Here is a 27,848-nt window from a genome sequence, read left to right on the forward strand (position 1 = left end):
TCTATGATCTGCTGGAGCATGTGAAGGGACCTGACCCGAAGACCCAAAGCTGCAGGATCTCCACAACACAGGGCAGCAGTGGGATGTTCAGGAAGAGTCCTAGTGGGGGCCCAGCATCGAACGTGTAGGGGAGACCAGGGGTCTCAAACTAGACCAATGACTCCTTGCAATGAACACTTGCAAGTAGAGATGTATGGACAAAGTGGGTATATGGCATGATTTGTTGGGTCACACTGCAGCTTCCATGATGAGATTTTCCCCCCTATTTTTATTTTTTCATTTTATTTTCTTCCTTTTTTTCTCTTGAATTTTGTTTTGTTTGTGGGGGGGTGCGGGGGAAGAGGGCAGATTCAAGGATGGGGAATGAGTTGGATCAAGATATATGATTTGAAAGACACATAGAATAAATTTTAAAATGTGAACACTGGTTCATACTAATGGCACTCAACATTGGCTATTCACTAGAATCACCTAGGTATTTTCTGAGTGACGTTAGACTCTCTGGAGGTGTGGCCCAGGCATCCATGATAGCAAAGCTTCCCATGTGATGCCATTATACAGCTTAACTTTTTACCAATCTAGATGATATGTAGACTGTCACTGCCTTAAATGTGATCCCCCAGCAAACAACATGTCTTTTAGAAGCTTTGTTTTGTTTTGTTTGTTTGTTTTTTGTTTTTGTTTTTTTGAGACAGGGTTTCTCTGTGTAGTTTTGTTACCTATCCTGGATCTTGCTCTGTAGACCAGGCTGGCCTCGAACTCACAGAGATTCTCCTGGCTCTACCTCCCGAGTGCTGGGATTAAAGGTGTGTACCACCGCCACCCGGCATTTTTAGAAACTTTTTATAAAGGATTCTGGACTTTATCCCCACCCCACCCCCACCTAACAACAGTATCTGCCTTTCAAAGACATCCCAAGATCATTTGAATTGACATTGAAGTTTGAAAATACTGGCCTAGGTTCTCTCTCTCTCTCTCTCTCTCTCTCTCTCTCTCTCTCTCTCTCTCTCTCTCTCTCTGTGTGTGTGTGTGTGTGTGTGTGTGTGTGTGTGTGTGTGTGTGTGTTCAGGAAACACAAAAATATTCCATCATACTTGTTTCTCAGAGGGAGCTAAGTGAGAACTAATTAAAAGATACAGTCCTACACAAGGCACAGGTGATTTTATGGTATTCTGATCAAAGATGACTTTCCCTTTGTAGAATGGAGTAGAGCCTCCTAAAGATCAGTTGCCAACTTTCTCTTCAAAGTCAGCAGTGCCAGTGTGGTTATTCAAAATACTTGCCTCCAGGTGGCAATTTGAATCTGACAGCTCACCTGCCATTACCTCATTTCCAAGTTCCTTCTCTGCTCCTCATATGGCTTCATAGCTCCTTTGTCCAAGCTTCCCGAGGATATAATATTAACAGGTATGCTGACTGAGAAGTGTTTGACTTCACTGGAAGTTACCTGTTCAAATGTACACCACCACCACACCCTTAAGCCTATGGAAGACAACTTTGCTCTGAAAACTAAAGAAAGGAACAAGGAAGGAAGGAAGGAAGGAGGAAGGAGGGTGGGAGGGAAGGGAGGGAGGGAGGGAGGAAGGGCACTGGATTGCCAGAAACTAGAAATTGATGGACAAATATTAATGCAAGATGCTCCTTTGACCTTTGTAGTGGAGAGTGTAAGAATATACGATGAGCCACACATATGAGGCTACTAGTTGGATTAGACTTGTGGAAGAGTTGTCTCTCTGAAGGAAGAGGTAGTTAAGAGAAGAATCAGTGTGTCAGTGTTTAGGGGAAAGTGGAAGGAGCAAACACTCATACATTTCAGTTCGATTGAACTTCCAGGTTAGGTAACAGGTAACATGGCGTCTTACTCATGTCCCTCCAGGATGCTTTCCAGTCAGACATCCAATAGCCACTATCTACAGTCCTTCCCCCTGTCACTCTGCTCTCTGCACAGAAAGCAGAACTCCTAAGATCAGTCCCTTGGTAGATACTATCAGGCCATAGCTGAATGGGGATGGAGTATAACTACTTTAGCTTCCTCACATTAGGATAAGATCCTTGGAGAACATGGAGATACATGTATCTCCATGTTCTCCAAGGATCCCAGAAGCATGAAGGTTAAGTGACATGATGCTCACCTTATATTGTTGTGGTGGAATATAATTGAAGATGTATTACATTCATTTATGCTGTGGAATAGTTATTTAATTATGCAAAGATGTGCTGCATTCTTTTATGTTGCATTTGTTTAATTCTGTGAAGCTGTCTTACTTTGCCTGTCTAAAACGTCTGATTGGCCTAATAAAGAGCTGAACAGAGAGAATAAATAGAAAGAGAAAAAGAGAAGATGGGGGAACAAGAAAAGGAGGAGGAGAGGAGGATGCCAGGGTGCAGCCACCCAGCCACACAACTAGACATGGAATAAGAAGGATAGGAATATATGTAGAATAAAGAAAGGTAAAAAGCCCAGAGGTAAAACATAGTTAAAGAGAAATGAAATAATTTAAGTTAGAAAAGCTGGCTAGAAACAAGCCAAGCTAAGGCCTAGCATTTCTAAGTAATAATAAGTCCCCATGTTGGCTAGAGAGATGTCTCAGCAGTTTAGAGCACTGGTTGCTCTTCCAGAGGATCTGGGTTCAATTCCCAACACCCACATGGCAGCTCACAACTGTCTGGAACTAAAGTTCCAGGGGATCCATCATCCTTCCAACAATGCACATAAAATAAAAATTAAGTAAGTCTCCATTTATTTACTTGAGAGATGGGTGGCGGGCCCCCAAAGAGGAAAGAGAAAAAATCCAACTACATATTTTTTTTCTCCAGTGCCACCAGAACGAACTATTTCCACTCAAATCCTTGTTCCAGTGTCTGCCTATAGGAAAACCCACACCAAGATAAAATACATGTCCTATTTCCTTTAAAATATTTTAGGTATTTAGAGTTTATAACGTGCCATGTAGCTATTTCCTCTCAATTGAACCATTCACTCCTCCACAGAAGAAAGAGGCTAGTGAAACAAAATGTACAGACTTTGGAAGCTCAGAAGGTTGTAAGATTGACAAGTCTCTCCAGGGCTATTAAAAAACAGTAAACAAAGCCTGGTGTGGTGGTATTCACCTTTAATACCGGCACTCAAACAGAGGCTGGTAATATTTCTGTGAGTTCTGGGCCAGTCTGGTCTACATAGCTGCAGGTCAGCGGGGACTGCATAGCAAGAGCCTGTCTCCAAACAAAACAAAATCAGTACGCAATTGCTGGGAAGAGGAGGCTCTCTTCAGTGGAGCCTCCTGCAAGTTAAACAGAGAGCTTCAGGGATTCGGGTTTTGTTTCTGGGATGGCTTTGAGACTCTTCCCATGCTTCACTAAGTAAACTCAATAAACACAAAGGTGTACCTAGTTAGACTTCAGTGGAAGGTGGAGTTCTTTCTTTGCTTTGTGCTCGTCCTCTGGAAGAGCAGCAACTTCTCTTAACCACTGAGCCATCTCTCCAGCCCCATCAAGAAGATGTTTTAAAATCAAGAAAAGAATCGATTCCAACACGTCTCTGTAGCTTGTCTGCGTTGCTGACCTTAGTTTGGAGGCTTCATGGCTCCATCAGCAGCTCTTCCTTGAGCTGGAGGTCTGCTAGTGGGCCAGGTAGGTAGCTGTGTTCTTCTTCCTCATCTTCCTTAGGCCCTCCTTAGGCCATCAAGCTAACTGGCATGGTCTTCTTATAACCCAAATAGAGGCATGAGTGTTTTTAGGCATGGGATTGGTATGGGCACACTGCTTCTGCCCAAACATCAACAGCCAGAGCAAATCACTGAAGCAAGTCCAGTGTCAAAAAGGTGTGGGGTCCTGGGCTCTGCCTACATGCAGTCAAAGGGTGTGAATGTGGGGATAAGAAGAACCAATATTCCTTCTGCTGCAAGTCAAAATAAATAACTCATCAGTACCTAAAGGGATTCTCTGAACTCCAAAAGTGTCTTCATTTTTGCCTTTCTGTCTTAGCTTGCTTTCTATTGTTGTGATTAAACGCCATGACCAAAAGCAACTTAGGGAGGGGAAAGGGTCCCTTCAGCTCATTCATTCTCATCCATCCTGAAGGAAACACAAAGCAAGAACTCAAGGCAGAAACCTGGAGGTAGAGGTGATTCAGATACACTGCTTAATGACATTCAGGAACTTTCCTCATACCTTCCAAGGCCACCTGTGTAGGGGTGGCACCCCCCACAGTGAGTTGGACCTCCCCACTTCAACCATTAATCAAGAAATTATCCCCAAAGACTTGCTTATTTGATGGAGGCATTTTCCCATTTAAGGTTCATTCTTCCCAGACGACTAGTTTGTGCCAAGTTGCCTCTAGTTACTAACTACAATATCATTGGGAGTCACAGTTAAAGGTGTTGCGAATAACTAGACATTTGTCAAATAATGGAGTTTGAACAAGACTTGGTGACCTTCCACCTCTAACAGCCTATGATTTGTGTGGAAAAAAAAAAAACTAGCTGAGCATAAAACCCCCATTAAAATGAGATTGCAGCGTGCTTATGAACTTGCATCTGTGGTCCTGCTTTGACTTCTCAGTTCTCAATTCCTGGAGCTCAGCAGTGCACACTTGTCCCGAGCCTGAAATACATGACAATCGGAGGTGCCCCTGAGCAGCCTACAGTGAATTGAAACTGAAGGGTGGGGGCAGTTAAGGGTGAGAGCAGAGTGTGGAGGCCTCACGGGTCGTCCTGGAGGCGGGTCCCAGCCAGATGTGCTCGGCCGCCCCGCCCCGCCCTCGCTGGTGCACGGGGCGCTTCACCCAGCGGAGTCTCTTGCCAGGGCGCCCCCAGCTACTCCGCAGCTCCAAACTTTCCCCAGCTCTCCAGGCCAGCTGTCCTCTCGGCACTGGCTGCCACCGAGCCTGCCAGCTGCGCGCAAAACCAAGGTCCTGGCCAGCGGAACAGAGAAGAAACTGTGACCCCTCTGTGTCCCAGGTCCTGAGGGGCACAGGACAAGGAACGAGGCCCCACCCCCCGCCAATATGCAGCTGCCCTGGAACCTGGCGCTCCTGCTGCTGCTCTCCTGGGTGGCAGGTGGAGTAGGGACCAGGTGAGTGTCTGCATTGCTCCTGTTTCCCTGAGCCTGAACTCTCCTTTTGGAGCCCTTTCTCACTGACCCGCATCTGTAAGGGGCACCTAGATGCTGAGTGCCCTGGGATGGATTTCACCACTATGCCAGATCCGAGTGTCTACCGACTTTCTTCCCTGCGCCCCCTGGGTGAGGCTTGGCCTCGGGTGGTCTATGGATCCCGCGCCGCACCTGGCTAAGTTTGCCCCGCTGATACTGGGGGAGGGAAGCTGGGCGCTCAGACCATGGGTGCAGGCGAGCTTTGGTGCTCTTCAGCCACCTCCGGTACAGGCAGATGCGCGAGTACCTAGCAAGGGTGGGAGTTTAGTGTCTTCCGCTGTCCCTGAAGGATGCCCACTGATTACCAATCGCTAGTATTGCTAGGGAAGAAATGAAAAACAGGAGGGTGCAGAACGCTCACTTAAGCATTTATTTACTGTTGAGCCCTGAAGCAGCTCGCCGCTGGGCTCCAGTTCTAGCTGCCTTTGGATTCGGGGTGATGAACTAGAAAGTTCGCGGTGATAAAATGACAGCTGAACTCGTTCTTGTTTTTGCCACTTCCTCCTACTCATGAGTTTTTCTGAGCCTTGAAACTTCCCTGAGAAAGCTACAGAGCCACATAGTAAATGGACACAGGCGTAGTGTGTCTTGTAGAGCAAGCACTTTCGGGCTATTAATCCACCAGAAATCCCTACCACCTGTATATTCAAGGTATTATCCTTACCGTCCCTATTTTGAAGAGGTGAAAAAGGAGGTCAAGTAACTTGCCCAAAGAGACAAAGCCAGTAGTAAGTAAGCGACAGAGCAGGAATAGCCCCAGTCAATGTGGCCCAGCATCCTCTACAGAGCAACAGGGCAGCCTTTTCAGGAAGACTCCCTAGGACATCCCCCCACCCACCCACTCCCACCCCCACCCGGCACCCCCCACCCCCACCTTGCTTCTTCTTTGCAGGTCCACATAAGGTTCCTCTGCTGCAGATCTAAGGACCTTTGGGATGAGTTAGATAAACATTTGTTGGGGTGACAGGCTCTCCTGTGTTCTGGGGGTGGGGGGTTAACAACATCTCTATCCCCTATAAGATGCCAGTAACAACTTGGATACAACCACCTACCTGCAGTCAAGTTGGGACAACTTTTGGAAAAAAAAAATTCCAGGTATTTCCCAAAGTCCCCTGGGAAGCAAACTCCTGAGCTGAGTAAGATTTTTCAGTGCTGATTCTGGGGAGAGGAGGAGGGGGCAGAGGAGAAACCCTTGGCTTGGCTTCAGCTCCTTAAAGGTGAGCCTGACTTTGTTCAACTTACAGGAAAAAGTCTTTCATCAGGGTCTGCCACGGTATTAAAGGATTTTGAAGTTCAAACAGAACAACCCTCAAACCAGGTTCGTAGAATGTATGGTTGCAAGTTTCAATTTCCTTCCCAAGATAAAAATGTAAGCAGATGCAATTTGCCCCAATCACATTTTCCTTGAATGCTGGAGGGTTGTGTTTTGTTAGAAAGCCGGCTCAAAGCAGACCAAGTGCTATGTGGAGATGAGATTAACAGTTCTTTAGCAGCAGGCAAAGTGAGCTCTAGAAGATCCACTTTCAAAGTGCCACCAAATTAAATTAAAAGCTGAAAGGGACCCCCTCCCGAAACCAAATAATATTAACCTGAAGAATCTGTGTGAAGATTCTGCAGTGCTACACTTTTCAAGATGTGAAGTGGGATTGTTTCACGGTGTCAGGTTCATGGGCTGGTGTGCTGATGATCTGCTCCACATGCTTGGAAATGTCAAGTGGTCGGCACTTTGGGATCTGCCCCAGGTCCAGGTTTAATTAGCTCCAGACTCCACCTTCAGGGGGGCCCACTGACAGAGAAGGCAAGGCACACATTGGAAAAAAGAAAGGTGTGCCTACGGGCTAGTTATTTCCTAATGTTTCACTGAAATTTATAGGGAAAAAAAACACCTATAGCTGACACATACAGATTTCTAATTAAAAACACACAAAAAAAGGGAGCTGAGGATGTAGGTAGGCCAGTTGGTAGAGTGCCTCCTTAGTATGCATGAAGTCTTGGGTTTGATCCCCAGCATGGAATAAACCAGGTGTGGTGGTGCATGACTGTAATCCCAGCACTGGGAGAAGGGATGGATGCAGTAGGATGATCAAGCACTCTTGGCCATTCTCAGCAACATAATGAGCTTGAGAACCTGTCTCAAACAGTTATACAGTACAGATTCTTTTTCACTGGAACACTGTCATGATTGTATGACCTGGAAAACTATATGCCTCTTAAATGGTGCTTAGTGTATAGGTTAACAATGACCACTGATCTAATGAATAATTCATTAGTTGTATATTAACTTTATTTGCTTCAGAATTTGGCTTGGCTTGCACTTTTTTATGCCCTTTGGGTATCAAAACTATTTAGATGCCCTGGCCCTACTGTGTCTGCAACAGTAAATATCACGGCGACCCTGTACCTAAAATGTAGCCAGTCCAAGGTGAGAAGTGGTGTAAATAAAAAATATTCATTGGGATCTCAGGATTTAGTATGGGGGGGGGGGAGAATAGAAACGAGCTCACTGATCTTTTTTTTTATTGGTTACATGTTGAGATGGTAACACTGTAGATACAGTACACTGGATAAAATATGCTACTGAAATTAATTTTACTCATTTATTTCTCATTTTAAAAACGACCACAAAATCAGACAGGCCACATGCAGTTATTATATTTCCAGTAGGCAATCCTGGTCAAAAAGATTTGCTTAGAACTCTAGCTCCAATACTCCAGTCCTTTGGGCACATAAGATGAATATATTATTAACATTGCTATTCTTGGAAGCAAATTTCTATTTGGAATATATTTCTGTTACACATCTTTCCCCGATTTAATTCAAGTAAAAGTAATGTGTGAGAGGAAGGGACATCTGGGTTCACACCAAGGGGGCTGCTTCCTGCTAACCACGGGTTACGTGGAGAGTTGAAACTTCTCAGAATCCTAGTAGGGAAGTGTCACCAATATAACTAACCCGCAAACTTGAGTATTTCAAACAACCCAGATGTATCGCCTTACACTTCTGGAAGCCAAAAGATCAAAATGAGCATTACAGGGCTACAATGGTGGTGTTGGGGGCGCTAGTCCTTTCTGGAGGCTCCAAAGGAGAATCGACCCCTTGTTCTTTGAGCTTCTTGGCTGGTGAAAAGAATTCTCATCTCCCCCCCACCCCACCCCCACCCCCGAATCAGCTTGCCTTCTCTCTTCTTTGTCTCCCTCCCGGTAGGAAAACCCTCTGTGATTGTAGGAAACCCATGTGGATAATCCAGGAAAATCTCAAAATGCTTTGACCGCACTTGTGAAATCTCTTCATCATGATCTAGGGAGTTGTGTAAGACAAATTTTTCATCCTCCCAATATTCCCACCATCTTCTCTCAGGAGCAATCTCAGTGCAGAAAGATAGGGAGGTACCCCTGGGATGCTCCAGAAGGGAAGAGGGGAAGGACAATAGAAAGGGATAGACAGGAAAGGAAGGGCAATGACAAAAATAAAAACAGAAAAAGTTCTTGAATGTCAAGGAGTGAGGCTGGGGACTAGTGAGCTGGCTCGGTGGGTAAAAGCACTTGCTGTGCAAGCCTATGGACCTGAGTTCAATCCCCAAAGCCCACATAAATGTGGAAGGGGAGAAACAACTCCACAGAGTTGTCCTCTCATCCATGAAGCTCTGTGTACAGTGATACACCCGCTTGTCACTGAGCTGGTGAGACAGGAAACCTCTGAGGATCGTGTTCTCCACTAACAACTTCTAGAACACAAACCCTTCTGGAGACAAAAAAAAAAAAAAAAAAAAAAAGCAAAGCAGACAGGTGCCCTAAGGTAAGGTGGTATGGCTTTTATGGTAAACTGAATTATAAAAGGATCTGGAGTTGACTTACTCAGAATCTCACCGTAAACAAATGTCAGCTTTCACGTTCATGGTGTCTCCCGCAAATAGTTATATCTTTCTACCACATACAGGTTTTGTCCTAAAGGATCAGTAGTACTGATTAGTTCTGTTAGATAATTTACCAGGTCCCAGTGTATTGGTTTCGATAACTAAACTGTTTTAGGGCTGGGGACATTGCCTCAGGGGGTAAAGTGCTTGCTGCACAAACATTCGGACCTGAGTTGGCTCCCCAGCATCCTCATAAAAGCTGGGGTACAGCGGTGCGTGTTTGTAAACCCAATGCTGGAGAGGCTGAAAAGAAAGGATCTCCTGGACTTGCTGGTCAGCCAGCCTAGCTGAATCTGTGACTTCCAGGTTTAGTGAAAGACTCTGTCTTTAAAAAAAAAAAATCATAATGTACAGCGTGACTGAAGAAGCCATCCACCATTGACTTCTGGCCTCCACACATGTAAACACATATACATATATATACCACACAGAGAGAGTAACTGTTTTAAATCTCCAGATTGTAATGATGAAGACAAATTCCAGAAGGAGTTAAAATTAATATGGTCCGATTCAACAACATTAACTGAACACTGGCATGCTCAAACATTCTCCTGAATGCCAGAGATACATATCTGTCTACCACCCCCACTAGAGTACTTGGTAGGGCCAGAAAAAAAGTCTTTGTTTCTTTGTCAGCCTGAAGAGACCAAATACATCTAAAAAACAAAAAACAAAACAAAACAAAAAAAAGACCAAGGAAAAGGGATGAAAAGGCAAATGTTTCTTGCACATAAACAATAAGTAAACAATTTCAGAGAAACAGATGTGTGTATATTATACCATTTATTTATATTATGTATACACAATACACAAAATTATATGTATGAATATACATATATACATATATGCATGTAACAACAACTAATGAAAAGAGAGGCCCTGAATTTAAAAGAGAGCAAGTAGTGACATGTGGGAGGACGGAGATGGAGGAAAGGAAAAATGAGAAATGATATTATTATATTGTAATCCCCCCAAAATAAAAACGTAATTAAAAAAATAAATTTCAACTGGGCAGTGGCGGTGCACGCCTTTAATTACAGCACTCAGGAGGCAGAGGCAGGTGGATTTCTATGAGTTTGAGGCCAGCCTGGTTTACAGAGTGAGTTCCAGGATGGCTAGGACTGTTACACAGAGAAACCCTGTCTCGAAATTAAATTTTTTTCCACAGTTTGGGGATGTAGCTCGGTTGATAGGGTGCTTGCCTACAACACACAAAACCCGGGGTTGGAGCCTCAGCCCCACATTAACTGGGTGTGGTATTAAAAACCTGGAATCCTAGCGCTCAGGAGTTGAAGGCAGGAGGAGCGGGAGTTCAAGATCATCTTCAGTTGCATAGCAAATTCAAGGCCAGCCTGGGATACATGAGACCCTCTGTTTAAAAAGAAGAAGGAGAAGGAGGAGGAGAAGAAAAGGAAGGAAGGAAGGAAGGAAGGAAGGAAGGAAGGAAGGAAGGGAGGGAGGGAGGGAGGGAGGGAGGGAGGGAGGGAGGAAGGAAGGAAAAAGAGAGAGAGAGAGAGAGAGAGAGAGAGAGAGAGAGAGAGAGAGAGAGAAAGAAAGAAAGAAAGAAAGAAAGAAAGAAAGAAAGAAAGAAAGAAAGAAAGAAAGAAAGAAAGAAAGAAAGAAAGAAAGGTATCCATAGAATACAGATGAGAAAGAAATTGAGTCTGAAAGAGTGCAAGAGCCAGGGAAAACTGAAAACAGGGTATGGCATTTGAACTATCATTATGGATGAATGTATGTCCATCACCTATAAAATGTAGGAGAAAGCAACTTAGTCAGTGTTTAACTGATGGTCGTTTTGCATGGAAATAAGGTAATAATGGATGGATATGTGCCTGCAAAAGAAGAAGGTGGAAGGAACACAGCCCCAGGTACAAAGGGTAGACTGGTCATCATGAAACCACAGTACCTACCAAGAACCAAAGAAGGGAGGCTGGAGCCAGGTTGCGAGGAAGCTAGGATGCCAAGGTAATGAGCTTGGACTTGATTCCAAGAGTAACAAAGAGTGAAGCAGGCCATTGCAGGCTCTGCTGTTTTTTAAATCTAACCCAGTCATGACTAATTCATGCCCCAAATCATGACAAAACTGCTCAGGATTATCATCATGGTAATGAGCCATAGTTTAATCCTAAGCATTTTCCCCTTTCCTAATGTATGCAACAGCAGTGCACTCATAACCCTTGGCATCATGGATTTGATGAGTGCATGATTAGAACTCAATACACCAAAAGCAGTAAACACCTTTGCAGATATTTTCCGCTTGCTCTTCAATATTCATTTTGCTCGGTTGCTAGCCACGTCTCCTTGCTATCTGTTACTGAACTACAAAATGCTTCAAAACTTCTAATTAAAACAACATTCTTGTCTCACACAGTTTCTGTAGATGGATAAATCCAAGCAGCTCTGCTCAGTGCTATTTTTTATGGACTTTTAATTTATTGAGAACAATGTTAGGTTCACAGCAGAAAGGTAGGCTTGTCACAAGTTTGTAGTCAAGCTTTGGCTAATGCCACTATCATCAGCAAGCTTCACATTGTCTAGAGGATCTGCTTCCAAGATGGCACACTTTCATGGTGGTTGGCTGGAAGCCTCATATTCTTTCCATGTGGACACTGCTCCATTAAAGTGGCTTGACTGTCTTTACAGTGTGTCAGCTGACACCCACACACACACACCCCGAGTTTCTGATACAAGGGAAGGAACAAGAAAGAAGCCACAGTGCTTTTGGTGTCTTCATCCCGGAAGTGATCCTTCACTCCCACAGTTAATTAGAAGTTCATTAGAAGCCATCCATGACAGCAGGGAAAGCAAGCTTCATCTTTTGCAAGAAAGAATATCATTGTACCTCTGCCTTCTTTACTAGGCTCCCTTCTGTGAGAAGCAAAGTTCTGGATTTCCTGATCTACACTCTTCCTAGGTGATTGTTCTACTCCTAATGGTTTCAATCCCATCTCTGTGTACTTGACTTCAAAGTGTGACTTCAGGGCCAACGAGATGGCTCAATGGGTAAGGGTACTTGGTGCCAAGCCTGACAACCTGAGTTCGATCCCCAGGACCCGCATGGTGAGCTCTTGCTCTTAAACCTCTATATATCTGGAGAGTGGTATGGCTTGGGGTAACCCGAACTTTCACTCTGTCTCTTAAGGATGGGTGAGAACTCAGGGCTAGGGTTAAAGTACTTGTCTTCCTAAAGGCGGGAAGACCTGTGTTTAATCTCCAGAACCCACAGTTTAAAAGCTGAGTTTAGTGGTGCATGCTTGTCATCTCAGTGAAGGGAAGGCAGAGACATGCGGACTCCTGGGCCTCACCAGCAAGCCAGCTAGTAACTAGAAAACTACAGGCTAATGGGGTACCCTGTCTCAAACAAATAAGGGTATTTGGTGCCAAGCCTAGGATCTGCCAAGGTAGACAGATCCCGAAGAACGACACCTAAGATTGTCCTCTAGCCTCCACACAGATTTGTGCACACACATGTACACATGTGAATGTACAAATACAAACACAAAGATGGATGAGAACTCAAAGTTAATTTAACCAATTATATACAATGAATGACCTTGCCATACTGGGTAAATGATTTTTAAAAATCAATAACAAAAATACTCTCATGGGGGCTAGAGAGATGGCCTGGCAGTTAAGAACATATACTACTCTTACAGAGGACCCCGGTTTGGATCCTAGCACCCACATGTGTAGATCAAAACTGTCTGTAACTCTAGCTCCAAGGGATCCAATACTCTCTTTTGGCCTCTGCAGGTTTTGCATTCTTGTGTACAGACACACACATATACATCATTAACAATAAAATAAATCTTAAAAAAGAAATACCCCATTGCCTGCCCTAGTTATTCTTATTTAGAAAAACTTTTATTTATAGAAAAGTATTTAAATGTATTTAAACAGCAGCAAAAGAAATTTAACTTCTCAATTTGTCTTGGAGAGTTTTATGATGTTTTCTGGAAACTGATCAGCAGAAATCACACAAAAGATCCTGGCACCTTCTATTTTTGAAGAAAATAAGGAATCCTGTGCAGAAATACTATACTACTTACACAATCCTTGGAATGTTTCTAAATTGACTCCAGCTGTGGAGACAGTGATTTTCTGATTAATTTGATCAAAGTAGACAGCAATGTGTATAATGCATTAAAGGAATTCTGGGCAAGTCAACATTTAGCTCAAATTCTCTCTGCTTCGAGCCTGCTCTCCACCAAGACTTGATCACCTATGTTGACATTACCCTGCCTCAAGACTAGATTCCCTGGGTCCTCTGGGTCTTATATCTGATAAAGATTGTTTAGGAAGAGAGATGGAGAAGTAAAGAAAGGGAGAAGTAGAGGGATGGATGGACAGAGGATGGGGCCAGTGGCATGCCCATGCAGGCTTCCCAAGGTAGAAACATATGAAGTCATGGATATTCAGACATTTTAAATGTACAGAGTGGCAATTTCTGGGTAAAATGCTTTCTATACAAGCATGAGGGTCTGGGTTCAGATTCCTGGCACCCACAGACAAAAAGCTGAGCATAGTGGTACATGCTTATAACCCCAGTGCTGGGAGCAGGGTGGGGAAGACAGGTGGATCCCTGGGGCTCACTGGTCAGGCAGCTTAGTCAAAATGGGGAACACTAGGTTCAGTGAGAGACCTTGTCTCAAAAAAAAAATAAGGAAGAAAAGCAAGTGAGGAAGACATCTCAGTGCCAAACTCTGACTTCAAAAGGTACCTGCACAGATAAGCACAGACACAGACACACAGACACACAGACACACACACACACACACACACACACACACAGAGGGAGGGGGAGATTGATTTCATTACCTTCAATACACCTAGGTGTGGTGGTATTGTGTTCCCCAAAATATTGTGCACCCTAATAAACTTATCTGGGGTCAGAGAACAGAACAGCCACTAGATACAGAGGCCAGAAAATGGTGGCACACACCCTTAATCCTATCACTTGGGAGGCAGAGATCCATCCGGATCTCTGTGAGTTCTAAACCACACTGGAAACAGCCAGGCATGGTGACTCACACCTTTAATCCCAGAAAGTGATGTCAGAAAGCAGAAAGGTATATAAGGTGTGAAAACCAGGAACTAGAAGCTTTTGGCCTGGTTAAGCTTTTAGGCTTTTGAGCAACAATTCAGCTGAGAGCCATTTGGATGAGGACTCAGAGACTTCCAGTCTGAGGAAACAAGATCAGCTGAGGAACTGTCGAGGTGAGGAAGCTGTGGCTTGTTTGCTTCTCTGATCTTCCAGCGTTCACCCCAATACCTGGCTCAGGTTTGATTTTATTAATAAGACCTTTTAAGATTCATGCTACACCTAGGTATTCAGTATTCAAGTAGAAAAATTATTGAATTAGTGATGGATCAGTTTTAGTGGCCATGGGTTTAAAGCACAGGGCAAGGAGGAAAGGATGCTGGGAAAATAATTCAGGTCATTTGCCAATATTGACTTGGAATACCATTCAACACCAGGGAAGAGTAAATTAAGCTTTTTTTCTGAGCACTCTGAATTTCATTTTTCCAAGCCATGCACTATGCTATCATCAAGCATGCCGTGCCTGCCTGTCCTGGATTCCTTCCTTCCCCCAGACTGTATTGTTTCCACTTAAATATAAATAGTTGAATAATTCACTTTCTTTCTTTCTGTAATTTTAAATAGATGCACATGTACATTTTCAAAACTGGCAACACAGAGCACGGAACTGGACACTTGGTGTAATAAATCAATTTCCTATGGCATCTACACATCATCAAGTTAATTATTAGCAATTGTATCTACTAATACTTTTCCCTCTTTAAATGATTTTTTTCCACTTTCATGGCCAGATATAGAATACGATGATTAAACCAGTAAAATCGCAGTTGTGGCTGGCCCTTTGAAGCGTATTCTCCAATCTTGGTGAAGGCACAGACCTTACACTTACTAATTACAAGGCATGTTGCTAGTTTATTGACTCATTTTCCTCTGATGTATTTTATGTCCTATGATGATTTTTCCTAGAGTGCTCCTTCAAGACATCAGGTCTCCCTTAGGACATGTGCAGAGGACATAACACTATTATTCATGGAGTAGCCACTGGCCAAACTACTGTGCTTTGATTTGTATTGCTGTCTGAATATCAGGATCTGTTATGTAGTTCTCAATCGTGAGTGAATTCTTAAGAAACTTTCCTTTGCATTTTACATTTGGATATGTGTGGTGTGCATTCATGTGTGTATGCATCGTTTCGTGTGTCGGGGCACTTGGCTGGGTATGAGTGTGGGTGCTATTATTGAGGCAGGGTTTCTTGATGAACCCAGAGCCTGCCAAGTCTTGGTACTCTGGCTATTCTGGGAATGCCCTCTCTCTGTGTCTCAAGTGCTGGGATCCCGGGCAACCACCATACCTGCCTGTCTTTCTACTTAGGCTCTAGTGATCCAAATCTCTGAACCTCAAACATTTCACCTACTGAGCCATATCCCCAGTTCCTCATCTGCATTTTTAAATGAGTGAAAGTAAGACTAGATTTTTTTTAAGATTCATTCATTTGTTCATTCGTTCATTCGTTCGTTTGTTCGTTCATTTATTTATTTATTTATTTATTTATTTATTTATTTATTTATTTATTTATTGTATGAGTCTTCTGTCTGAATGTATGTTCATTCATTCATTCATTCATTTATTTGTTTGTTTGTTTGTTTGTTTGTTTATTGTATGAATCTTCTGTCTGAATGTATGTGTGTATACCACCTAAGTACCTGGTACCCGCAGTGGTCAGAAGAGGGCATCAGATCCTCTAGAACTGTGATTACAGTTAGTAGGATATGCCATGTGGGTGCTGGGAACTAAATCTAGGTCCTCTGCAAGAGCAGCTTGTGCTCTTAACCACTGAGCCATATCCCCAGCTCTAAATTTCTTTGTTTTTGAGACAATGTCTCCCTGCCTAGCCCAGACTGTTCTGAAACTCACTATAGAGCCCAGGCTAGCTGCAAACTCATGCTCATCCTACTTAGGCCTCCAGAGCTTCCAGCTCTGAGCCACTGTGCCTGGGTCTAAGGTTACAATCTTCCAACAGAGCTGAACTACTAAGCTGCATTTGTGATGGGGAAGGTATCTTTTGTGGTGGGGAAGGAATCTTGATTTGTTCACAAGATTTTGATGGCCCAAGTGTTAGCCACTAGCCCTTTGGAGCATTTTATGAGTGACACTTAATCATCAAAATGATGATGTGGAACAAATTAATATCACCCGGACTTCTTGGGTTCCCCAGTGTACCTGGTAAGGCATGTGAAAGCAATAAAGCTTGAGAAAGCATTTTTTTTCCTGAGGAACTTTGTAAATGTGCAAACAGCATGTGAATGGCATCTTCTGGTAACTCCTCTAACTCCTTATCCCCAGGTGGTATTATTTCCCATCCAGACTAGTTGACTTTGACTTATACATAGGAAATAGGCTTGGCCACCTGTACCAGAGACCCTGTACTGGTTTCTAATTAGATGTTTAAAATATAACATATTGAAACAAATTTCTGTTTTTGTTTTACTTAATATCTAACAATGCAGAAATGACTGGAACTTATTGAAATCCCCCACATCTACTGCAAATTCATTACTGTTTTTCACTGTTTAAAACCTTTCTAGAACTCTCTGGAGCTTTCAGCATCAACAAAATGTTTGTCATGAACCTTTTCTTTCCGGCTCCTGCTTATCTCTCTGACCCTCCTCTATCACCATCCCTCCTAGCTCCCCTTCATCCTCTCCCTCTCTAAAGGCATGCTTTTGTCTAGGCTTAAATTTGCCAGCCCTCATGATCTTAGTAGCTGCATCCTTGGCATAAGCGATTCTCTCTTCCTGAAACATGTTCCTTCCCCCAGCCTCATTCCCACCTCACTAGGCTAACTAAGTCTTCATATTGAGCCTCATTTCCTCCAGAAAAACCTCATTCACTCATACTAACCAAATACTTCCTCTATACTCCCCTAGCTCCTGAGAACTCTCCTCTTTGGTACAGCTCATGTACTAGAGTACGATTTTTGTACTTGTCCATTGTTGCCAATAGGCTCTAAGGTCTTTGTTCTTGTATAACCCTTGAAAGTCTCAGTGCCTAGTACAATTCCTGCTGTCTAAGTCCCTAACATTTTTCATAGGGAAATGGGCAGGTAGAAGGTATGGCATGACTTTTCCTGGGAAGTCTATTTCAGTTAGTTCCCAGATAAAGAGAGCAATGGCAAATTAAAGAAATAATTCCGAGTCCAGCATTCAGAGGTACTGACAAGAATGTGATTGACTGGCAGCCACGCCACCAGAAGGCTCATCTTAGCATGGTTGATGGCTCACAACTTTCAAGAAGCTCCACTAAACAGTCCTCTCTCTTTCAGAGATTATCGACTGCTTATAAAACCTCAATGAGGAACCACATGATTCTTGTTATACCCACCCCTCCCTCCAACATTGAAGAAACAGCTACAAAAGAGATAGATGAATAATTTCATGTAATATGCTTTCCTTTGGCTAGCCTTTCTTGGCCTTAGTTTCTTTATGTATAAAATGATGAGTTGGAATTAGGTGATATATAAGGTCACTTTCTCTAAGGTAAAATTCTATAAATGCCCCATTATAATGAAAACTCACTCTACAAATATACAAAACTAAATTATATGGAAATGATGGCAACCATAAGAATGCACCTTGAAGGCTTCTAACTGCACAGACATAGTTGGCAAAGGACTTTAATTATTCTGCTCTTAGAAATCTATTATCACATTTAAGCAAGGCCACAACTTCCCCTGATGAAGGCAGGGGTTCTATGGTGGACACTTTTGTGGGAAACACAACTCTTCTGAAAATCAACACATCTACTAATGTTAATTGTTGTGGAATAACCTTTTTTGTACATTGTGAAGATGTCACTCTGATTGGTTTAATAAAAAGCTGGACAGCCAATAGCTAGGCAGGTTTTCCAAGAGCAGAGGACAATGGGAAGAAGGGCAGAGACACAAGGAGAGAGAAAGGAAGCAGGAAAGCAGGATGGTCAGTACATAGATGAGGTAAATGAGCCTCAGGGTAGTACACAGATTAATAGAAATGAGTTAATTTAAGTTATAAGAGCTAGTTAGAAACCAGCCTAAGCTATCAGCCAAGCTTTCACAGTTAATAATGAGTCTCCATGTGATTATTTGGAAGCTGGCTGGCAAGACAGAAAAATCCCCCTACAGCTAATCCTACAGCTAGTGCTAATAATAGGCCATCAGTTGGGGAGTATTTACTGTTACTCACAGTTTAAAGTAGTTTCATTAACATAAATATCCATGAGGTAATTTCCTTACATACATTTCAGAAATGAGATAACTGAGGAATAAAAAGGTGAAGTAACTTCTGAAGGTCATAAAACTGATATATATAGGACCAATAACCAAACCCAGGATGGAAGCCATAATGCAAATCATCAGATTAATCAGTCTCTCACCATTCAGCTGCTGCTACTACTCTTTCCTCATTTAGCTTTCCTGTACTAACATGGTGTGTTAGTTACCTTTCTCATTACTGTGACAAAATGCCCAACAGAACCAGGTTAAGGTAGGAAAGATTTATTGATTTGGGCTCATGGTTGAATGGAATACAGTCCTTCATGGGGAAGGCATAGTGACTGACTCCGTTCATGGTATCAGGAGTGTATAGCAGAGCTGGACCACAGAGTAGAGAGCCAGATCGTGTTCTAACCCTTGATGCTTGTCCTGTAGTGGCTCACTTCCTCAAGCAAGGGTCTACCTCCTAAAGGTTCTACAACTTCCCAAAACAGTGCTACCAACTTGGGACCAAGTGTTCAGACACCGTAGCCTATGTGGAGCATTTCATATTAAATCCATCATACCTGTTATCCTCTAAGGATTGCCTCCATCTTCCTGAACGTTCCTTCCTCTTCCTTGTCCCATCTCTTATGTGATAGTTTCCTTAGAGCTCTGCCCTAAGCCTCCTTTTCATACTCTATATCTCCTCCCTCAGCTTCAGGAAGATCTACCTATAGATATTTCCCAAATCCAGTCATGCTTCCTAGATATTGAGCCCATATAGCCAGCTTTCTACTCAACATCTCCTCTACGATTTTTGCTTAATGAGCCTTCAAAATCTTTTTTTTTAAGATTTATTTATTTATTATGTATACATTGTTCTGTCTGTACATATCCCCACAGGCCAGAAGAGGGCACCAGATCTCATTACAGATGGTTGTGAGCCACCATGTGGTTGCTGGGAATTGAACTCAGGACCTCTGGAAGAGCAAGCAGTGCTCTTAACCTCTGAGCCATCTCTCCAGCCCCAAGCCTTCAAAATCTTACAACTCATCATTTCTCCTGCTCACTAACATAGCTCTCCATCCATATTCCCCATTCCAGAAACATGGTGCTGCTCTCCTCCTGATGTGCATGCCTCTCACACTCTACACGCAACTAAGGAGAACAGGCCTGTGAAGGCAGATACCTGGTTTCTTTAGAGACCAGCATTTCTCAATCTTCTTATGCTGTGACCCCTTAATACAGTTCCTCATGTTGTGGTGACCCCCAACCATATGATTCCTTTTGTTGCTACTTCATAACTGTAATTTTGCTAGTTATGAATAGTAATATAAAAAAAATCTGTTTTCCGATGGTCTTAGGTGACCCATGTGAAAGGGTTATTCAACCCCCCACAGAGGATACAACCCACAGGTTGAGAACCACTGATTTTGAAACTAACCTGGTGCCTAATACATTGTAGGAACTCAATATAATAGTTGAGTGAATAAATGAAAGAATGAATGGATGAATATTCTAATCAAAATCCCATCTACTCCTCCCAACTCCTACCTCTACTGCTATACTCCATGGAACCATAATTTGTCTTCGGAGCCAACTGATACTTCTGATTCTTCCACCACCACCCCCTCCAATGCATTCTCCAGATTACTGCCATGAGAATGTTTTTCTAAAGGAAAATCAAGTGTATGTGTGTGCGTGCAGGTGCACATGCATAAGAGTGGGAGTCAGAAGTAACTGTCGTGCATCTTATTTTTTGAGACCAGGTGTCTCACTGAACTTGTGTGTTCACCAAATGAGCTAGACTAGCTGGGCCAGCTAGCTCCAAAGATCCACCTATATCTGCCTGCCAGTGCTGGAAGTTACTGGTATGTTACTGGTGTGCACCACCACTCCAGACTTTTTTTTTTTTAATAAAAGTGCTGGGGATCCTAACTCAGGTCCTCATGGTTACACAGCATGTGCCTTACCAACTGTGCCATCTTCCTAGACCTTCCTTTTTTGTTTTGCTTGTTTGGTTGGTTTTGGTTTTTGGTCTTAGAAAATATCTGCTGTAGCCCAATGTCTTCATTAGGGTTACTCTTGCTGTGATGAAATACCATAACCATAAAGCAAGGTGAGGAGGAAAGGGTTTATTTGGCTTACACCTCCACATCACTGTTCATCATTGAAAGAAGTCAAGACAGGAACTCAAGAAGGGTGGGAACCTGGAGGCAAAAGCTGATACAAAGGCCATCTAGGGGTGCTGCTTACTGGCTTGCTTCCAGATGCCAGTATGGAGGCATTTTCTCAGTTGAGGTTCCCTCCTTTCAAATGACTCTAGCTTGTGTCAAGTTGACATAAAACTAGCCAGGACACTCAGGATGACCTTGAATTCACTGTGTATCTAAGGATGCTCTTGATTCCTGATCCTGTTGCCTCCGTCTCCTGTTGTGGAATGTTACTTTAACTATTTAAATATGTGTTACATTTGTTTATGCTGCATTCCCTTAATGATGTGAAGATAGGTTACATTTGTTTATGCTGCATTTGTTTAACTATGTAAAGATGTGTTACTTTGCCTGCCTAAGGCACTTGGTCTAATAAAAAGCTAAATGGCCAATAGCTAAACAGTAGAGGGATAGGTGGGGCTGGTGGGCAGAGAGAATAAGGAGAAGGAGGAATCTAGATGAGAGAGATGGGGGAGGGAGAGAGGGAGAGAAGAGAGAATGAGGGAGAAAGAGAGGAAGATGCCAGGGGCCAGCCAGTCAGGCAGCCATCAGCTAGCCAAACATGGAAGAGAAGTAAGACATACAAAATGAAAGATGTAAAAAGTTGCAAGGCGGGCGCCAACTGTGTCCATGAGAGAGGCTGAGCTATCATGCAGTGACATGGACATGTCGGCGTCATTGGTCCATGCCCCAGTGTGGGCAGTGAGCAAGAGGTAGCTGCAGGCCACAAGTGCGAAGCGCTCATGCTGACCCCCTCAGCTGTGAACAAGATAAAACAGCTTCTTAAAGACAAGCCAGAGCATGTGGGTCTGAAAGTTGGTGTGTGAACCAGGGGCTGTAATGGCCTCTCTTACACCCTAGAGTATACAAAGACTAAAGGAGATTCTGATGAAGAAGTTATTCAAGATGGAGTCAGAGTGCTCATAGAAAAGAAAGCACAGTTAACACTTTTAGGAACAGAAATGGACTATGTGGAAAACAAACCATCCAGTGAGTCTGTTTTCAATAATCCCAACATCAAAGGGACTTGTGGCTGTGGTGAAAGCTTTAACATTTGAAACTTCAGTACTCCAAGCTCTGCAAGAGCCAGGATCTACCTGGGAACTCACTGAAGAGAGCATGTGATTGTCATGTGCTCAGAGTTTATATTTTTCCCCATGGCCAGCTTATGGGGAAAAATAAAGTGTTGCATTTTGGAAATCAAGCCAGTGTGCTGAGTCCTGAAAACTTCTTATCTGTATTGTCTGTAAAGCACAGAAACTGAGAAACCATTGGTTTCTTTGGGTCATCTGTTCTGTACAGAAAACTCTTACCCTGCTCTTAACACTGTAGCATTAGTGCTAGAACCAGCTTCGTGGCCATTGCTCTGCTGGGAGCTGAGGAAACAGATAGCAGGTATGCCCCTATAGATCCTACTGAATGGCTTGAGACTGCCTACTGGGTCCTTTCTCAACCTTTTGCCAACTCCTAATCTCACAGTAAGGACAACTGTGGGTAACAGCATAGTGGTACCCCACTTCCCTCTCACGTTTGCCATGGCCTTTTGCATTTTTATTAGAAATATGATGATCGGATGCTTCATTTGCCCACTCAACAGTTCCAGACTTCTGAGTGATGGTGTCAGAAGGTGGAAGCGGCTAGGCCTGGTCTCAGTCCATCCCCTGGGGCATTCTTCAAGATGGTTTGCTTAGACCTTTCAATTGGAAGCTCTTTTGACAAGCAGCCAGCTAGTAGCTCACAGCACCTAACTGTGTATGAAGACTAGATCTGAGTACAGGTTAGAAGAGCTGGGACCGGACCCAGCTCTCCCTTCCTCACAGGTTGTCACCAGTGCTATATGAGACACTCAGTGGAGATGAGTGCTGGCCTGGCTTCCATGCCTGGGCAGCATTTTCATAAGACTTTCTTAATTTATGGAGATTGCATTAGTTTTATTTTGAATGGAAAAGTCTTAGTTAAACCCTTTTGTATGAATTGCCAACTTGTTTGTTTAGGACTTTGAAACAAGAGTTTCTTACAGAGATCCTGCAGCAGTGGAATTGCTCTTGGAGCACAGGACTTATGGAGCAGAACATGGAGGTGTCCTCTTAGAGTTTCCAATATGCATATACTTTCTGGTTCCTAAATGAAATTGCTGAATGTTTAGCATTTTTATCACCAGTTTTTTGAGTCATGATTTCACCACCCACCTGCTTCAGCTTTCTGAGACATGTTCTACCACACCTGGATCCCAAATTTTTCTTCAAAGTGATCTTGACTTGACTTGTGTTTGACATCTTAAGCAACCTGTGAGTTCTTTTGTGGGAGGCTGATTTTCATGAAGTAGCTGAGTTTAATATTAGTGCTGTTTACTAAAGTACCTACCACCAAAATGCACCGACTTGTAGTTTTATGATTGTTGATGAGTTTGTATCATAGATAGAATTGTTGATACATCTTTAATTTGTGCAATATTGTATGTAGAAATTGAGTATCAATTAAAAAAACACAACTCCTTGTGATCCTAAAAAAACAAAACAAAACAAAAAGCCCCAAGGTGAAATGTAGATGAAGAGAAACAGGTTAGATTAATTTATAAGAACTAGTGGGACAAGCCTAAGCTAAGGCCGAGCATTCATAACTAATAAGAAGTCTTCGTGTCATGATTTGTGAGCTGGCTGGTGGCTCAAAAGGAAGCCTGTTACAACTTCCCAAGTGCTGAGATCAGAGGCATGCATCACCTTTACCTGGCTAAAAGAAAATTCTGTCAAATAACCCTCTTGCATCCCTTCACAGCTGTGCTGTCGCCATTAGGACATAAAACGTCAGAGCCCTCACTGGACGACAGGATTCTTGCCTACCATGAATGCTCTTCCTACACCAAGCCGCTCCCCTTTCTCTGTGTGTGTGCTAACCTTCTGGGTTCCAAGAGCACAGATGCAGCTCTCTTATCTTATTTTCTTTCCACTCCCCAAAGTCTTTCTTCCCTCACTATGTGGGGTTGACTTCAGTCCATCCTAAGTCTTAGTTTAGGAAGCTATAAATCCAAGAGCAAGGTCATAGCACAGTTGCATTCAGGCGAGGGTTCTCTTCCAGGTGTGGACTTCTTAAGTGAGCTGGTTCTCTTGCCTCTTCTTATAAGGGCACTAATACCATTTATGTGGACTTCATCCTTATTATCTAATTGCCTCCCATAGGCCCCACCTCCAAATGATTCCACATTGGAATTAAGATTTCAATATATTCAATATCAATATATTCAATATTGCAGCAATTACACTCCTAACTGTATAAGCAAGAAATATGAAACTTGTATACCAGTGCTCATAGCAACATTATTCATAATAGCTAAAGGTGAAAAAAAATCTCAAATGTCCATCAATTGTTGTGTGAGTAAACAATAAACCACAGTATATCCATACAATGACGTATCACTCTGCAATAAAAAGGAGTAAAGGATTATTATGTGCTACAACCTGAAGTTAAAGAAGCTAGACACACAAAACTATGTATTGTGTGTTTCTGTTTATATGAAATATCCAGAAAAAGCAAATGCATAGATTAAAGATAGATTTATGGTTACAAGGACATTACATTGACATGTAGAGGAGGAGTTAGGAATAATTGTTCCTTTTGGGAGATGATGGAAATGTCTTGGAATTAATTACTAGGTGGTATGTGCATAATATAATGAGAATACCAAAACCCACTGACTGGAAGCATGTACATTAAAATGTATTTTGCATTTTGTGAATCATATCTCAATTTTTTAAATGCTAAAATCAAAACTCAGGACATCATGTATGGAGTAACAGCTTTTTACTTAACACAGTTTGTGTTCAGTAGTCTACAGTGTCTTCCTTGGTCATTGTTAGTTACACTGTGGGTCAAGAGCAAGGTAACCACCCCTTTTAGAATTGTCAGGAAGATACAGATTTGATTAGGACACATAGTTGCAATATTTCGCAGTCAAAGCTCTTTCTCAGGTCTGGGGATGCAGTGGTGGAGCACTTGCCTAGCCTGCACTAACTAGACTTGTGTTCGGTACCCAGCACTGAAAACAGCCCTTTCTCAAAGCATTTTAATGGTAGCTACCAGGCTGTTCTATACTCTAGTGCATCTGTTTGCCATAGATTATGAACTAAAAATCAAAGGCTGGCTCTTTCTTGTCCTCTGCTCCATCCATGTGGCCATGTAAGAGCTTGGAACACAGAAAAAGCTCAACAAATGTTTCACTTTAAAGTAATGGTACTTAATAGAAGACAGTTCTGCCTTGTGGAGGACTTTTGGAAAATGTCACTTTTGTTTTTAAGACAGCATCTTGCTATATGACCCTAACCAGCTTGGAACTTGTTGTGTATATCTTTCTGACCTATAATTCTCTTGTCTCTCACTCCAGAGGATTATGGGTGTTATAGGATTGCTAGGATTATAGGTGTGCACCACCACACTCAGCTAAGTGAGAGATGTTTTTTGATTGTCACCACTTGGGGGATACATGCTATTGACAACTATAGACAGCAACCATGGATGCTCCTAAATAGTCCCCGCAAAAAAAACTCAAAGAATCGTTCAGCCTACATATCAGTAATATAGAGGTTGAGAAACCCTGCTCTAAGTTGTTGAGTAAATCTCTATTAAAAATGAAAAGGTTGGGAGCTGGAGAGATGGTTCAGCAGTTAAGAGCACTGGCTGCTCTTCCAGAGAACCCAGAATCAATGCCCAGCACCCACATGGAAGCTCACAACTATCTACAACTCCAGTTCCAGGAAATTTGACACCCCCACACAGAAATACATTCAGGCAAAACACCAATGCACATAAAATAAAAATAAATATAGTGTTTTAAAATGGGGGGAGGGTTCTCTTGCAGAACTTTATTTTCTCTCGCATTTTTTGCTCTTGATGTCCCAAACGCCACCTCTTTAATCTCTGGTAAACGAAGTTTGTAGGAAAGGCAGATCATGAGAGAAATGAACAAGTTTGTTTAACTGTCTGACTTGGACTAAGATACTACAAATTAGCATATATTCAATCCTGTACCTGGTAAAATGTACATTGCTTATCTGTTAAAGTGCTCAAGAAATGGTTTAACATCGTATTTCATATGCATGAGGAATATCAAATGCAGGCCTCCTTAAGTTGTGTGGCTTTTCCTCTAGTCTGGTAGCAGTGCTGTCCAACCCCAAGGCATCAAGCAGGAAAACAGACCAGAAGCTTCCTACCTGGCAGTGTCACTTAGGGCTCTTCCTGGGTGGCAGGAACTCACTTTTCAGATCAGGGGTCAGCAAGCTACAACCTACAAACTAAGGTGGCCCCATTTTTATACAACAAATGAGCCAAGACCAGTTTTAACATTTCCCCATGGTTGATGATGGGATAAAAGGTTTCTATGTTTAGGGATGTGGATGCAGTTCAGTTCAAAGAGGGCTCACCTGACACCCAGGTAGCCCAGAGTCTGATACTCAGCAACACAAACCCAAACCAGAAATGGTAGTGCACATCTGTAATCTCAGTGCTAGGAAGGAGGAAGCAGGAAGATCCAAAGTTCAAGGTCCACCTTGGTTACATAGCAAATTCAAGGCCAGCAAATTCAAGGAATAAATGAAACACTTTGCTGACTTAGCCAGCTTCCCAACCCCAGAAATAAAGAACTATTGGTACAATCACACCCATCTGTTTGCTATTGCCTATGGCTGCTTTTGCACATAGACAGAAACCTATGGTCTGCAAAGCCTGAAATATTTACCTCTAGTTCCTTTGAGAAAATGTTTGCTGATTCTTGCTCAATGGTTAAGAGTTTAGCAAATTGTGTTTCCACAGAGGCTGTTTTGAAGCACAGCAAGTTTAAATCCCCAGCCCCTGACTCTGCTTGGGGACATGTCTCTGCTCCATGCTGTTGGAATTCCCTCCTCTGAAACCTGAGATGACTTAGCAGAATAGTCTCCCACTCTTAACCGTCCACAGTATATGGTGATTCCAAGCTGTTCGATGACTCCCAGGTGGTCCATGAAGAAAAAGTGCAGAGCTCTTGTCTGAGCCAAAGCCACTTAGCCAGTGAGTCATTGACACAAAGTCAGAACCAGAAAGCCACTGTGCCCATTCAGAACAGACTGGAGAAGTGGCATTCTTCCAGTTTCAGAAATGTCCGTTTTTTTGTTCGCTTTCGAGCAAGCACTCTACCTGTATAGATTCTGTAACCAATTTCTTTAACCCTAGGCAAAATAGGGAATGGACAAAACTAGAGAGAAGTTGGCAAGGGACAGAAGGCAGAGGCTGCCAACTCCCAAATTCAGACTTTTCCCCACTGCGGAATCTAGCACTTCCTTTAGGTCTGTGGAAATCACAGAGATTCTTGGCATCTTTCCTGTTGCTCCTGTGACAAGGAAGAGTCTCTGTGGCTCTCTCTGTTTTCTCATGGTAACATCTGGTTCTTTATCCACAGTCCAGGGGATTACCGGTTGCCAGCACTAGCACGCCAGCCTGGCCTCTGTCGCTATGGAACTAAGATAGCCTGCTGCTATGGCTGGAAAAGGAACAGCAAGGGACTCTGTGAAGGTAATTTTTGTAAAAATTCAGACAGTCCTGTGATTGGGTCAGTTTTCAATCTGTGACTCCATTACCAATGGATTATCTGGGGTAAGGACGTGGGTAACTACCAATACCCAAAGTCCCGTTTGGAATGGCTGACACTACCATGCTAAATGGGAGCTATTTTAGGAAACTCTCTTGTCCATTATTATTCCTGTTACTATCTGAGTCAGTATAACTGGGGTTTGCTTTGGCTTTGATTTGATTTAATCTCTAGAAACTGAGATGGTCAAAACCAGACCAATTAACTTCTAATTACAGTTTTTCCAACCGATTTCTAGTGAAATACACATTTTAATTATTAGTCGTAGGCTAATAGCCAAGTAGTCTCTGGCTACAAAGTAGAATAGAGACCTTTATACCTTATAGATATGCTACTCCCATTTTTAAATTCCTTAAGTGCAGTTTCTAATGGCAAGAAATGCATGCATGTTTGCAAAAGTGTTGTTTTTGCATTATTTTGTGCAGATTACAAATTTAGGAGACAGATTATTTCTCATATTCTGTGTTAGGAGCTTATGTGAGAGACCTCTGATAATTTCCAGAGGATTTCTGACAGCTGAGATGAACAGAGATTTATGAGTTGTGTTGATTTTTGTGTGGATTTCCATAGTAACCCATATTTGTGACAGAGAACAATCAAACCTGCGTTTCTCCAAGACATTTGGTTACATTGTCTGGGATAGAGTTCATTACCTCAGGGGAGAAATCTGGTCTCAAATGCCT

At 42.7% G+C, this 27,848-nt stretch overlaps 1 protein-coding gene and 1 pseudogene across 3 annotated transcripts in view; both read left to right on the forward strand.

The window, feature by feature from the left end:
* Nucleotides 1–4,735: 4,735 nt before the first annotated feature.
* Egfl6 (EGF like domain multiple 6) overlaps nucleotides 4,736–27,848 on the forward strand; it is a 68,574-nt gene continuing 45,461 nt past the window's right edge. Inside the window, exons 1-2 of one of the 3 annotated variants that reach the window (XM_037199132.1) lie at nucleotides 4,736–5,073; nucleotides 26,977–27,089. In XM_037199132.1, the coding sequence (XP_037055027.1) occupies nucleotides 5,006–5,073; nucleotides 26,977–27,089 (181 nt within the window). In that variant the 5' untranslated portion in view covers nucleotides 4,736–5,005. The remainder of the gene's footprint in view (nucleotides 5,074–26,976; nucleotides 27,090–27,848) is intronic. The other 2 variants (XM_028883546.2, XM_028883547.2) reach the window with 2 other exon arrangements.
* LOC114702938 lies at nucleotides 21,219–21,610 on the forward strand (annotated as a pseudogene).

The sequence above is a fragment of the Peromyscus leucopus genome, chromosome X (assembly GCF_004664715.2).
Source record: "Peromyscus leucopus breed LL Stock chromosome X, UCI_PerLeu_2.1, whole genome shotgun sequence".
Taxonomy (NCBI): domain Eukaryota; kingdom Metazoa; phylum Chordata; class Mammalia; order Rodentia; family Cricetidae; genus Peromyscus; species Peromyscus leucopus.